A 14,687-nucleotide genomic window follows, 5' to 3' on the forward strand; every position below is an offset into this window, starting at 1 on the left:
AGAGGCGAGATATCATCCTTGAACCAGAGCATCCAGGCCTCAATTTCGGACATAAAAAGCGATGTGGCCAGGCATGATAACACTTTAACTGAACTGCAGGCCTGTGCCTCAAACCACTCTGACACCATCGCCACTCTCAAGGCCACTGTGGAGCGTTTGTCTACAGAGTTAAAGAAGTTAGATGAGAAATGTGAAGATCTTGAGGCACGCTCCAGGAGGAATAATGTAAGAATCGTGGGAATACCAGAGGGCACAGAGGGAGTTTGTTTCACAACTTTTGGCGGAGGCGCTACCTCTCCAGGAGAAGCTACTTATCGATCGAGCACAACGTGTATCGACGAGTGAATCGCCAACGTCCCAAACAAAGTGATCCTCCTCGGCCCATCATCTTGAGATTGCTCTACTACAGGGGTCGGCAAGCCTGGGCACACATGCCACGGCTGGGTTAACTGATAGCACGACCATAGCTGGACTGGCCAGCGGGCATTTATTTGCCTGGTGGGCCGATGTGATATTTAATTTTTATGGGCCGATGATTTTTTATTTTTTTGTAACGGTATAAACAATGAAAGGTGGTGGATTGGCCAGATGCTGGTCGATGTGTAAAAATAACTCAGGATATACAGGAGGAGGAGAGACCCAAGGCGGTGAACTGAACTTCAGGTAAGAAGTTATGAACTGCAGTCTATCTGGGTCAGATATAATCCAAGTTTAGATGTTGTTTATTTTCGTTGTGCTGACTTTTTACAGTCAGTTACAATCAGTAGCGGTTTTAGATAAGGAGCGACACGGGCAGTTGCCCGGGGCGGCATCGTGGTGGGGGGCGGCATCACGGGCATCGGCAAAAAAAAATAAAAATTCTCGTACTCATGCTGCCCCGACGTCAGCCAGCGCATATTGGGAATGGCACAGGCAACGATCGGTTTTCTATCGCCCATTTGCTGGGAATAAGGGCGCCCTTCGTTTGCGAGGTGCGCCTGCTGCTTGCGGCGCAGAGAGGAGAGGGCGGGGCGGCGGGGGATTTTCTGACCGGCTGGAGCAGCATCTAATAACCATCTCGCAAAGTAAAACAAAATAAAAACAAACCAACAAACACAAACACACCAGACATCATGATACAGATTTATAATTTGCGCCTGCTCGCTGCTGAAGTCAAAGTAAACTTTATTGTCATCTCCGCTACATACAGTCCAGTATATAGAGAGACGAGACGACAAGGCTCCAGTTACAGCAGTGCAAGTAAACAAACAATATATATAAGAAGAGTAAGAAAACAAATGTACACTTTAGGACCAGGGGTAAAGGGATCAATAACAGTTTAAAATTTATAGTTTGATGATTTAAAGTCTCACACACAAGCCGTCGAAAGGGGAGGGGGCTGGCTGCTTCCAAATAGAGCACATTTCATTCATAATGTTGTAAATCCAAGCCCATTATGTATTCATGATTTGAATCCTGGGTTGTGTGAAATCTCAGAAATGCACCCTAGACAAAGTGAATCTGTGAACTAAGGTGTAGGTGTGTTAGATCATGTTGTGGTGATCCTTGGGTTGGGGGAAGGGTGTTCATATTGGAGTGCAAAATTAAAACCAATGGAAGATGGACAAGAAAAGTTCAAAGCCATCAGGTCCTCAGTTTAGAAAAAAGAGAAAAGAAGAGGAGGAGAAACGAGCAAAAGATGCAGGTAAGCAGATGTGTCATTGAATAATGGCAGGTCATCCTGAAACAATCAGAATCAGAATACTTTATTAATCATAAACAGACAGGAGCTCAGACAGATACTGAGGTAAAAAGAAAACCTGCCTCACAAACTGCTTGTCAGATTAACTTTTACCCTGAGCACATCAGCAGAATTACCCACACTTTATAACAGCAAAAACATAGCAGGATTAATGAAGCTCAAAATCTTAATATGAAAACTAAATATAAAAACATAATAATAAAAAACATTGGGTGGGGGCTGGGGGGTTAAACTACAAATCAATTGATAGATAACTTAGGTCTGCCCTAAAGTGTACCCTACTTTATCTCCCTTCTGGACTATCCAGTGGGCTAAAATCTACAAAGTAAACATGAATTTGATGAGACTTGAAAATATGAATTGTTTACTATAACCAAAGATTTCTGCAGTCAGTCTCAACCTGCTGGCCTGCTTTTTAGAAAGAATGCAGGTCAAAGAAACAGGCATGGGCTTCACATTTTGACCTGAAAGCTGTTTCCTTGTTTAGTCAATTCTATATGTATCAAAACCCAAAATAAACAAATATTTAGAAGGTCATATTGATTGTAAAAAAATTGAGGCGGATATCAACAGCAATCCCTACTTTTTTAAAAATTACATTTCTAGTTTTTACAGTGCTATCTCTGCACATTTTTGCATGAAATTTGGGATTTAACTGATCTGATCGTTGCATTATGTTTTCAATATTACAAACTTTTTATACACATGAGCAAAGCATGAATGATCTATCAGTTAACAGACGAATATAGATTTACCAATGTTGTAGCTACAGCAGTGTCCATAACCTTAAGACCATGCTGTATAACTGACATCACTGACTCTTGGTCTCAGTAACCAGCAGCTTTGCCTTTTTTCCTTTCATCAGACCATGCAGAGATACAGCTGCCCGCCTTTTCCACAGCGTTAACTGTGTTGTAGAATTTTGCTATTTTATGTCCCAGAGCTTCAAGACCATCAACTACATCCTGCAGGGCAAAGAGGAGAGAGACTCAGATGGAACAAGAGAAGTAGAACTTATTAATTTATCATTTAAATACATTGAATAAATTACCTTTTCAAGCTTGGGTTCAGGTTTTACTTCACTTTTAGAGTCTACAAGAACAACAGGCGTAATAATTGCCTCCTTAAGGCTCTTTCCAAACCAAAGGTGGTTCATGAGCGCCTTGGAGAGAAAAAAAAATGAGATGAGAAAGTGATGATTACAGGATAAATTAGGGTGAAGAATCTTGTTGCTATGATGCAAGCTTTAACAGCAAAGACCAGCATCAGTCCACATCAATTTATTTTATTTAATATGTAACGGCACCTTTGTGTGTTTACCATGCATACATACCGAGGCCACAGCCGGTGGAATCGTTTCAGAACCAGACCCTCCAATCACCAGCGTCTTCGACGGAGACTTCAGCACAGATGGGGCCATATTGGAGGGAGGCCGCTCCCCTGAGAAATACAACAAAGACCTTGAATGACAAAACTAGAAAACAGAAATCAGTCTGTACACACATATCTGTGCATAAATCATTTACACAAATGTTTCATACACGAATCAGTGACTGTATTTTCATGCAGTATTTTCATACCTGAATTTTTTATACTCTACAACAGGGGTGTCAAACTCCCGGCCTCGAAGGCCAGTGTCCTGCAGGTTTTAGATAAGACTCTGGGAGAACACACCTGAATCAAATGATTAGTTCATTACCAGGCTTCTGGAGAACTCCAAGACATGTTGGCTGTATCCCAATTCAGGGTCTGCAGCCTTAAAGGCCGCATTTCAAGGCCGATTATGTTAAAGTGAATTGTTAAATGTTTGTCATTTTTATGCTTACCATCTCTACATTGTTTTAACTCTGTGATGAAAGAAATTCTTCTGTCCCCCCTCCCCAGATTCTCGAGGTTCTGGGTGGGGGCTGTAGTGTTTTATCACAGGCACATCCTTGTGAAGGTCTGTTTGATGTTGGTAAACTTCCTCCCCTTTGTATGGCTTCACTTTGTTATCTAGGGTGAACCATGAATTGGGTGTGGGGGAGACTACCCTCTTTATGACCAAGGATGTTGCTCCTGCTTTTATGCTTTTATGACCCTTTTTGGTCAGCAGGAGAACACACACATACAGTGCCTTGTCTTTGTAACCAAGGGGGGTTATGAGGGGAGGTGTTTGTAAACTATTGTTTATTGTGTGAACGTTTTCAATAAAAGGCAGCGAGAGGAGGCCATCATCGGGGTCACTCGTAAGGAGATTCGAAGTGCGTTTCTGAGATACCGACGAGGCCTCCCTTGCAAGTAAATCGATTGATCGCTGTTGCCTTGTTTTTCTTTCACGGGAATAAGTCCTGGATACAGCAGGGTCTGAGTTTAGACCCAACAGATTACGTCACAGCGACGCGACGAAGGCTGTCCCAATTCAAAGGCTGCTCGAAATGCTGCCCTCAAATGCGTCCTTCATTTCCCTGAATTTTAAGGATGTGGCAGTGTAGACTTCGTGGCCCAACATATCCCATAATGCATAGCATGGCGGTGGGTGTCGATAATTTTGCCAAAAAAAAAAAAAAAAAAAACGGCGGATGGGGGCGCCCGAAGAGTAAACTTTAAGTAAGTACTGAATATTATGTCACTTATTTATGTGCAAATGTTTAATAACGAAGAACATTAAACATTACTGTTGGCCACATGTCGGCAAAGTTATGTGACATTAGTGACGTTTGTGCTAACTTGGTTTTAAAGCCTTTACTTTAAAATATACGCCGTTCAATAGCTGAGCTTAATCTCACAGAGAATGATCAAAGCTCATGTAGAAACAAACAAACAAATGAACAAAAAGGTTTCTCCTTCATTCCTGTCAAACAAAGCTGTATGAAACGTTTCCAGCTGTTAGTATCATGGTTGCTAGGCAACCTGGGCAGCGCGACGGAGGCTAGACCGTCCCATTTCACAAGCCTCGCACTTCCGGCCTCAGCGGTCTTTGATTACGCGGCCCTTGTGGACCGTTAAGGCTGCGTACTTTAAGGCTGCAGACCCTGAATTGGGATACAGCCGCTGAGGAGGTAATTTATCTGTGTTTGATCAAGGACACATGTAAAATCTGCAGGACACTGGCCCTCAAAGCCTGGAGTTCGACACCTGTGCTCTACAAACAAGTTTAGAATTGCATCCGCCCATGCTTATCAACAAATGATGAAAGTGCACACACAACAAGTGAGTTATCTCTACTGAATCTGTATCAAACTAAAGTGAAATGTCTTTCAAAGTGCAGCTATTACTGAGACTCTGTCAGTGTGTTAGATTAATGTTTGAATGATGCTATGTCCAAACTGAATTATACAGAACCTTGAACACAGTTGAATCAATATTATAGATCTATATATAGATTCATCCATCGATTATCTTCAGCTTATCCTTCTCAGGGTTGCAGGGGTGGTGGAGCCAATCCTAGCTACCATAGGGCGAGAGGCAGGGTAAACCGAGGTCAGGTCGCTAGCCGGATGCAGCGCTAACACAGAGAGACACTCGCATTCACACCTATGGGCAATTTAGATTCACCAATTAGCCTAACCCTACTAACTGCATGTCTTTGGACTGTGGGAGGATGCTGCAGTACCCAGAGAGAACTCACACAAACATGGGGAGAACATGCAAGCTCCACACAAGTGGGATCAAACTCAGGGCCTTCTTGCTATAAGGCAGGGGTGTCAAACTCAAATACACAGTGGGCCAAAGTTCAAAACTGGAACAAAGTCGCAGGCTAACATTAATATTTATTGAAATATATTTATTCCTCCAGATATAAGAATGAATCTTTTCTTATGGACTCAAACACGTTTTGCTGAAAAACTGAATATGGAACAAGCAAAGCTTAATACTAAACAATATATCTATTAGCTGTATAATACCAGTAGGCCAGCTCTAATAGTAATTTGGTATGGCTTTGCGGGCCAAATGTAATTAGGCTCCGGGCCAAATTTGGCCCGCGGGCCAGAGTTTGACACCTATGCTATAAGGCAACACCGTGCCAGTGTGCTGTCCTCTATATAATTTTAAATGAATATAAATATCCATATACCGTCAAATCACAATGGTACATTTATATCATAAGGTTAACCCACTTCAGTAGAGAGAAACCCCCAACAATAAGAAGAGCCCCTTATGAGCAAGTACTTGGTGACAGTGTGAAGGAAAAACTTCACACAACAACACGTTGACATGGAAACAGATTTTACTACAGCAGTAGTAAAACTGTGCCTGTTCTTGAACATTCAAACATTTTAGCAGGCTATGGTATTAAACAGAAAATGCAATTTTAGTCCAAATTCACATGATGTGTTTCAGTTTGGCAAAACATCGTGGAAATGATCAACAAGTTTAGTTTTTCCATGATCAACAAAATATGATGCATCACAATGAATTATGAAATGCCATTTTCTCCTCTCATTTCCTCAATGGCACTATTTTGCCATTAATAGAAATTACTTAAAGAAATATGTCCTGTCAGGAAAATAATTTCAGGAAAAAAATTTAACTCTTTGTGGTATTCGTTTTGAAATAATCCACCTTCCTCGTCTGATTACTTGTATTTCATAAAAAGCATCCTACTGATCTCTTACCAGGAGAGAAGCTATCAGCTCTACCACAGAAGTCAGACAGCTGGTTGTTGAGAATGATTCCAGTGCTTGGAGAGAGGACCCCGGAGCCGAATCTGTAAACAAAAAAACTAAATTAACTACAAAGCCAAGACACTCTTTGTAGTATAGAAATAGTCTAAAAATAAGTTCCTCCATAATCTCTTAAATCTTCAGTTTCAAGAAAGAAAAATATCTGATAGCTGGTTTCTAGCAGTGAAACAGAATGATGCAGGTACTGACTCATCGTTGATGCTGCTGGTGACAGACACAGCAGATCCATCTTCAGCCAGCACAGATACATGTGTGGTGCCGATGCTGTCCAGATACAAGTTGATGCCAGGATCACGAGTCTTGTCGCTGCTGATCAAGCTTCGTTTGCTGTCTGCAAAGCTATCCTGTGTCAGTTTCTTTGCCATCTGTGTGAAATACAGAGAATTAATAAAATGAATTAATAAAACTAAATAAATATGCACATTACAGAAAATACATTGCTGTCAAGAAATTTATAAAATTGGAGCCAAATGTTAACAGAATTTTGATCATTGATCCATCACTGATGTAAGATGAATGAATGAATGAATACTAGAGGTTATAATATTGGTTAGTGATCAAGCTCAACATATGACTGCCAAAGATAGAGTCTCTGAAATTCAGTCATCTGTGTGAACTACAGAGCATCTGAAAACATCACATTACACAAAATTATACTTATATTTAAATACTAAGATAATAATAACAATAATATATACATACTAAATTAAAGACAAATATTAAGCCAATTTAGGTTTATGTGCTTTTAAAACTTGTATTTATATGTATATGTTTTAAAAGCTACATCACTGCTCAGAATGATGCTGAAATGAAAATGCTGAGACTCAAAGAAATTCTTACAGCACTCTACTGGTTTTCTACACCCTTAGTGCTTCTATAAGAACTTTAATTGTAAGTAGCAGCCAGGTACTGATAATCAAATGCCCCTGATTGATCATTAACAAAGGTGAACACTTCTGTAAAAGCACTTTGTTAACACAAAGTCACAATCTCACCCCAGCAAATTAACCCAAAGTCCAACTGTGCAAAACTCAGAGATATTACAAAAAAACCTCAACTCATTATCAGTGTGCATAAACTGACTGTGGTGGGGTGTAGTTTGTGGATGAGCTGCAGGCAAGGGGTGGTTTGTTTTGTGTTTTGTGATGTGGTATTGTTACTTTTAATTGTTTAGTCACTTAAATAGAATCATTCTTTATGCAACAAAGCAGGTGCAAATCTGTAGGATTTTGAGATACTTACTTCATCTGAGCTGAAGTTTGGATCGCTGATATTTGTCTTTAATTCATTGGCAAATTTTAAAGCTTCAATATAACGGTGATAAAACAAAATCTTTTCATCAGTCGTCTTAGGTTCTGATTCCATTTTGTATCCTAAAAATATTTTTAAAAAAATTATTTTTTGGATTGAAAACATCAATTCTTAGTGTATCACATTTGTAAAGATTGATAAGGATCATTTTCCTATATGAATCAAACTCTACATGCTAGAAGCAACAATCAGGAACCTTTCATGATGTTGAGGATGAGGCTGAGGATGGCTCCTCCTGCAGGGGGCGGAGGGAAGTACAGCTTATACTCTCCCAAAGAAATATTCCACGCATCAGTCACTTTAGCTTCATACAATTCCAAGTCCTCCCGTGTAAGTTTTCCTCCTGAGCAAGAACAGTGAAACAAATGATTCTGCTGAGCAAAAATGAACACAATGCATTTCATAATCAAGACTTTGAATGGATCGAGACAGATCACAGTGTAGCCTGTGAGGGATCATGTTAGAGTTTTCCAAAACCAATAGATTTTTGTAATTTGTAATTAGATCATTGTGCCTGGCAGACATAGAAAACGGTCAGAAAGAGAGCAGGATGAAACCCGTCTGATAATACCTTCATTCTGTATGTCACTGGTTAAATTCTTTGCTATTGTTCCGTTGTAAAACACATCTGGTCCCTCGTTTGCGATCATCTCCAAAGTGTCAGCCAGTTTCTCAAATTTCACAGTATCACCGGTCTTAAGCAGGTTCCCATTTTTATCTAAATATAACTTCCTAAAAGACAAAGACAGCGAAATAAAGCTGAAACATTCATTGTTTGCTCTTTGTATTTTTGAAATCACATTGTGGGTGTATTTCATACCGTATTGACGTATTATTAATGCGTGGGATGTGTTGACCTTGGTAGTAAGGAATAGGGAATCCTTCTCTGGCTAATTTGATGGTCGGCTGAAAGAGGTCGGCCCAGGGCAACTTCCCATAAAGCCGGTGTGCCGCTTCATAACCTCGAATTTCCCCAGGAACCCCAATCCATTTGCTACCTGGTTAGATAGATAATGGATAGTCAGTGCTGGAAAGTCCCACATACATTTGCTCATGTTTTGAGTAAACTGTAAGGTCCTGACCTTTAATGATCTGAGATGATGTCTGTTATAATTTGGTGCTTTGTAAATACTCTATTCTATTCTGCTCCATTTCAGAGGGAAATGTGTGTGTTTGTAACTGATTATGTTAGAGATAACATTTTGCATCTTACAGTTATTTTAAGTTTATTTCACTATATTTACACTATTTCTGGCTCAAAGAAGCATTTAGCATATCTTATATTTACTTTTCTTACTGTTTATGCAGCCTGTGTGCAGGAGTGTAGCACAGAACTCTGGGCCCCATAAATAAATAGTGTCTGTAGCCCCCTTTCTTTCCTTGATTCATCTTTCTCACACATATTCTAATGTCTAATTTCTTTATTTTTTAATGTCTGCCACAAGTGAACTGCTCCAACTACTCCCAGTTCTTATTGCTGTCCATCCCATACTCAAATGCTGTCAAAAGACGCTTCTTAACAGAGACTATGCTGATTCTACATATGGATCCACAGCTTCCCTTCAAAGTCAACACACTATAGACAATCAGGGAGTAATGCATGAAGGTCATTTGTACTCTGCTGACAGGAACATATGGGACAGGGACATGTGCATCCACAGCAGCCTGTGTCTCTGGCCCCACTTTAGCATCTCACAACATTTCCAGCTTCACCTCCACAGACAGATAATCTGCCAGGGAACGAGTGGAGATTAGCCAAATTAGAAACAATGACTGATAAAGATGGACTTGTGAGGAGAGTTAAGATTTGTCCTGGGGAGGAATTTACATTAATTGAAGACCAGAAAATGGGAAAGATGGGACAGCATTCTGGCAAGCTGTCTATTGTTGAACAGCCCATTCAGTAACTGATCTTGCTCTTAGAAGCTGTTTAATGCGACGATTATATCTATATCTGGCCACAACCAGGCTCTACCACAGGTCGACTGGGTCTACCTTTTTTTTCCCTGTTAGTCAGCATGTTATCCTCAGTAGCCTTTTTTCCTTTATTGATTTTATTGACAGCTTTTTGTCTACATGAGGTGCAGGAACAGTCTGCAGAACAAGGGAAATCATACTTCTTACTCCTCTCAAAGGGAACAAGGTGGGATTTTACATCTTTTAGAAGCTTCTCAAATGTGATCATCAGCAGAGATCTCATTCCATCTGATTTAACTGATTTATTTATTCCATATCACTGGTTTATTTCCCAATTCTCTCACCACCCAAAGAGATTGAGCTGTAAGAGAAATCAGTCTGTTAAACTACAAAAAAAATCTGTGAAAAGAAAATGTTTTTGTTCTTCTGCTTCTTTTATCTGGAAATACAACCTAATCCTGGTCCAGATTGCAAATGCTTGAGTACTCCTTGTGATTTTAAAGCTTGAACGGGTCTTGGTATCACTCATTTAAATGTCAGAAGTCTTCTTCCCAAACTTGATTTCATGAAAATTTGGATGAAAGAGTTATATACTGATATTCTTACATTATCAGCAAAGTGGCTTACAAAATCGGTTACTGACAAAGACATTGCAATAACGCGCTATAATCTTTTCCGTTGCGACCGCACCAGAAAGGGTGGCGGTGTTGCAATTTACGTAAAAAACAAATTCCATGTTACTGTCCAATCATCAGTATCTGTTTGTAAACAGTTTGAACTTCTTGCCCTCAAGCTCTAACTTTTGAAGGGCTATTTTATTACCATTGTGGGCTGTTATAGACCCCCCTCAGCTAGTAGTGAGGCTTTAGTTTCACTTAGTGAAAAACGATCTACTTTAGATTTTAATGAAATTGTGCTGGCTGGAGATTTCAACTGGGACTGGTTGTCTTAGGGTTAGGGTTAATTAATCTAAACTCGCTTTGTGAAACCGAAAACCCAGAGTTTTCGTTAACTCAGGGTATACTTACTCAGAGTTTGCACTAAACCGGCTTCCTGAAATAGGGCCCAGGGCTCGTCGGGGGAGCTACTTAGGAGAATGTTGGAGCTCCCACTGGCGTGGGATCATTGAGTTATCGTACCAAGTTAGTGTGTGTCAGTATATGTCAGTGCTGTTCGTATATACCTGCCGAGGGTTAGTGTTGACGGCTGCTTCTATGGTTTCCCTGCAGGAGGAAGAGTGGTCCAGAAAGGCAGCACGCACGGGGTGTGCGGAAACACAACAGCAGGGAGCACGAACACAGACGTCGGAGGGAAGCACGCACACGGGGTTCAAGGGAGCAACGGGGAGTTATTGTGTTTACAGCTTTTCACTGTAAATAAAGAGCACTGTTTGCATCGCAGAGTCTGCGTTTTGGGTCCTCCTTTCCCCACATCCCCACGGTCTGCCAGCCAGACCATGACATCAGCTCTCCAGTCTACTCAAAAAAAGGGATGCCAGAAAAACCAAATCTGAAGCGGACTGGCTGATTTTTAGACAGCTCAGAAACCGTTCAACTTCCTTAATTTAAAAGGCCAAATCAGAATTCTATCTTTCAAAAACTACTAAACATCTGAACGATCCTAAGAAATTCTGGAAAATAATAAAATCTTCTTATGGAGACATAACTACAAATGAGATGCCAGCCTTTGTCGTAAAAGACTCCTGCACCTTAATGGAGAAATGTGATATTCTAAACTGCTTTAATGAGCTTTTTCATTCTTCAGGATCTCTATTTGAATCTTTATATCCAGATTTAAAACAGCTTAATCAACAGGAGGCTCTCTCTGCAACCACTCAAACTGAATCTTTGGTCCAACCCTTCAGTTTTTCTCCACTAAATGTTTTTGAGGTCCACAGGGCTTTAAATCTGTTGGATCTAAATAAATCTGCAGGACCAGATCAACTTGATCCTTATTGTCTTAAGTTGGCTGCAGATTTTATAGCAGAACCACTAACTTACATTTTTAATCTTAGCCTCTCGAAAGTGAGATCCCTGTAATACAGAAATCTGCCTGTGTTCTCCCTTTGCTGAAAAGAGGTGATCCTTCAGATGTTAATAACTACAGGCCCATATCTAAATTGTGTGTTCTAGCAAAAGTTCTAGATTCAGAGTTTAGCTGTTCATTAGTGAACAACTGAAAGACTTTTTTGACAAAAATTCAGTTCTTTCCAACATCAGTCAGGATTCAGAAAACAACACAGCACACTAACTGCTGCTATTTAAGTGGTTAATGACATCATTGATTCAATGGACTGCAAACTTCCTCTTTTCTCCCAGTATCCAAGTATCCAAAGAAGTTCCACAGGGCTCCATATCAGAGCCATTGTTCTTTTCGCTTTACATAAACAACCTTTGTGATAATTTGTCAAATGCTGCATTTCATCTTTATGCAGATGATACAATTATCTCTTGTTCATCTCCTTCACCAACCCTGCAATTTCTGCAGTCTGCCTTTGATGTTTTTCAGTCCCATTTAACCCAACTTAAGTTGGTGTTAAATCGATAGAAATACAAGTTCGTGTTATCCTCAAATGGCAAAGAGTTGTTAGCTACATCTCCTAAGATTACAACAATTCAAGGAACTGAAATTGAAATGGTCACATCTTACAAGTATCTAGGGATCATTATAGATCAGAATTTGTCATTTAAAACTCAAATTCAAAGGCTTGTGTCGAAGTTAAAACTAAAACTAAGTTTCTTTTTTAGAAATAATCCTGTTTCTCCCTCCAAATGAGAAAACACTTGATTCATGCAACTTCTTTACCTTTAATGGATTTTGGTGACCTGCTTTTTATTTTTTAATGCACCTGCTCACTACCTAAAGAGGTTGGATACTGTGTACCATTGTGCTTTACTTTTTATTACTGGTTATGGAAATTGTGTACATCATTGTTCTTTGTATGCTGCTGCTAAATGTCCATCTTTCCATATTTGTAGACTCTCCCATTGGTTGATGTTTATCTATAAACCTCTCCTTGGGCTGGTTCCATCTTATTTATGTGTTTATATGTGTAAAAACCACAACCAATATAGCCTTCATTCGCACAATATCATACAATTGATTGGCCCAAAAATCAGAACAGAATTGGAGAAAAAGGCTTTTAATTACGCTGCCCCTGCTTCCTGGAATAATCTGCAGGAGGAACTGAAATGATCAGAATTGGTTACCTTGGGGGAGTTTAAGTCTGTCTTAAAGGAACGAGAGAATAACTCTTTTACTCAGTGTCATTGTATTTAATGTCGCTCTTAATTAGATCTGTTATTGTATATTTCTCACATGTTTGTACGGGATATTGTATTTTTTTAAATGCTATATCCTAATGTGGTACGTCTATTTTGACTTTTGTTGCCATGATGCCATGGCTCTCTTGGAAATGAAATTTTTAATCTCAATGAGATTTTTTACCTGGATAAAATAAAGGACTAATACTGTATGAAGACCTTATGTGTGGACATTCTCTGCAGACTCGATTAGAGTCTATTAGAGTTGGCTGTACCACAGTCACCTTTCATTATTCTCTGGGCTGCAATTGCTTATTAATCCTTTTTTGTCTTTTAACAAATGCATTTAATAAAGGCATTTTAATATTGGAAATTCCCCTAGGTGGCAGTGTTGCATTTTAAACATAAACATGTTGAATGGGCCAAAGCTCATTCAACAAGGACTGAGGCAAAGTGGAGAACTGTTCTAATGTCAGACAAATCAATTTTTTTTTTTAGAAAATGTGGATCCTGCATTCTGGGCTAAAGAGTAAAGGGCTTTAACGTTGTTAAGTGCTGCTGTTTTTGCAGCTTGTTATCAACACTCAATTCAAAACCTCTGAAGGTATGTAATTATTTTACTGCCTATAGAATTGGCTGCTTGCACATCTGGCAATGCACCAGTGCTGAAAGGTGTACACAGGCAACTTGTGCTCCCATCGAGTTGACATCTATTTCAGCAAGACCACGCTAAACCGCATGCTGCATCTATTACAATAGCATGGCTTCACAGAAGAAGTACCTGGGTGTTAAAATGGCCTGCCTGCAGTTCAAACCTTTGACCAAGAAAAAACACATCGAGTGCATCATGAAATGACATATATGACAAAAAGGACCCAGGACTGTGGAGCAGCTATCCTTTGGCAAACAAAAATGTGGGTTTTTTGACCCAGTATTTGAATTTCTCTGGTCTTGTTATATATTTCTTTGAAGAGGTATAAGATCATTTAGGTTTTTGTTGCTGACTTTATTATTATTATTTTTTTCCAATAATTATTATTTTCAATAATTAAATAAGAATAGTTGTGCACTCTTTAGTGTATTAGAGTCTTGACTTTAATTCAGTAGATGAGGTTAGAGGTGAGGAGGAGGATGACATTTTAACAAGACACCAATCATGCTGTCTCTTTCCTCCGCTTCTTTGATGACAAGAACCCTCTCAGGTGATAAAACAAAGGTATGATCCTTCATATCTTGAGTTTGACTTGCAGATTAAGGTGCAGAATTTAAAATATATCTCTACAGATAATTGACTACACCTTTAAAACCTTTGTGTTACATCTTGTGTATCATTTGGAGAAAGACCTGTTAAGACCAGTTTGGAGAAAAACCTGACTACTTCAATCTCTCTGGTTGTTTCTGAAACTAAGGAGCATGTATTTCATGGTGTTTATGCTAGATTATTCTGATAGTGTCATATATGACACCGACTCATTGTCTTTAATATCTGCTGACAGCCAAACCCTCTGTAGTGGTTTGCTTTATCTTTTTTCTTTTCTTTTTATATTATCCCAGTTTTGCTTTTTTGAGGAAAGCTGAATGAGGAATGACTCACAGTGTGCATTAGCAGTGACCTGTACAGAATAAATTAGCTGTGTCATAAAGGTGAGTCCAAGAGCAGATTAGACTAAAACCTTATAAATATTAGCATTATGCCAGATAAACAGCCCACCTTGCGGCCACTCCACGGTCCACTCTGTGGTGTTAGGACACGACTTAAGCAGGTCAGAGGTCACGTTGCTGGGGACA

At 39.6% G+C, this 14,687-nt stretch overlaps 1 protein-coding gene across 1 annotated transcript; it reads right to left on the reverse strand.

The window, feature by feature from the left end:
- Positions 1-1,144: 1,144 nt before the first annotated feature.
- Positions 1,145-14,686, reverse strand: LOC146696370 (glutathione hydrolase 5 proenzyme-like; the record flags this gene model as incomplete). Its single annotated transcript, XM_085474057.1, has 10 exons — positions 1,145-2,706; positions 2,793-2,903; positions 3,075-3,181; positions 6,340-6,431; positions 6,598-6,773; positions 7,651-7,781; positions 7,916-8,062; positions 8,291-8,451; positions 8,540-8,717; positions 14,611-14,686. Coding segments are annotated over 10 exons (1,317 nt in total), but the record flags the coding sequence as incomplete, so codon positions are not given.
- Position 14,687: the final 1 nt, after the last annotated feature.

Source organism: Copadichromis virginalis, linkage group LG12 (genome assembly GCF_057382275.1).
Source record: "Copadichromis virginalis isolate Kocher_CV1m ecotype Utaka linkage group LG12, C_Virginalis_male_GT1.1, whole genome shotgun sequence".
Taxonomy (NCBI): Eukaryota; Metazoa; Chordata; class Actinopteri; order Cichliformes; family Cichlidae; genus Copadichromis; species Copadichromis virginalis.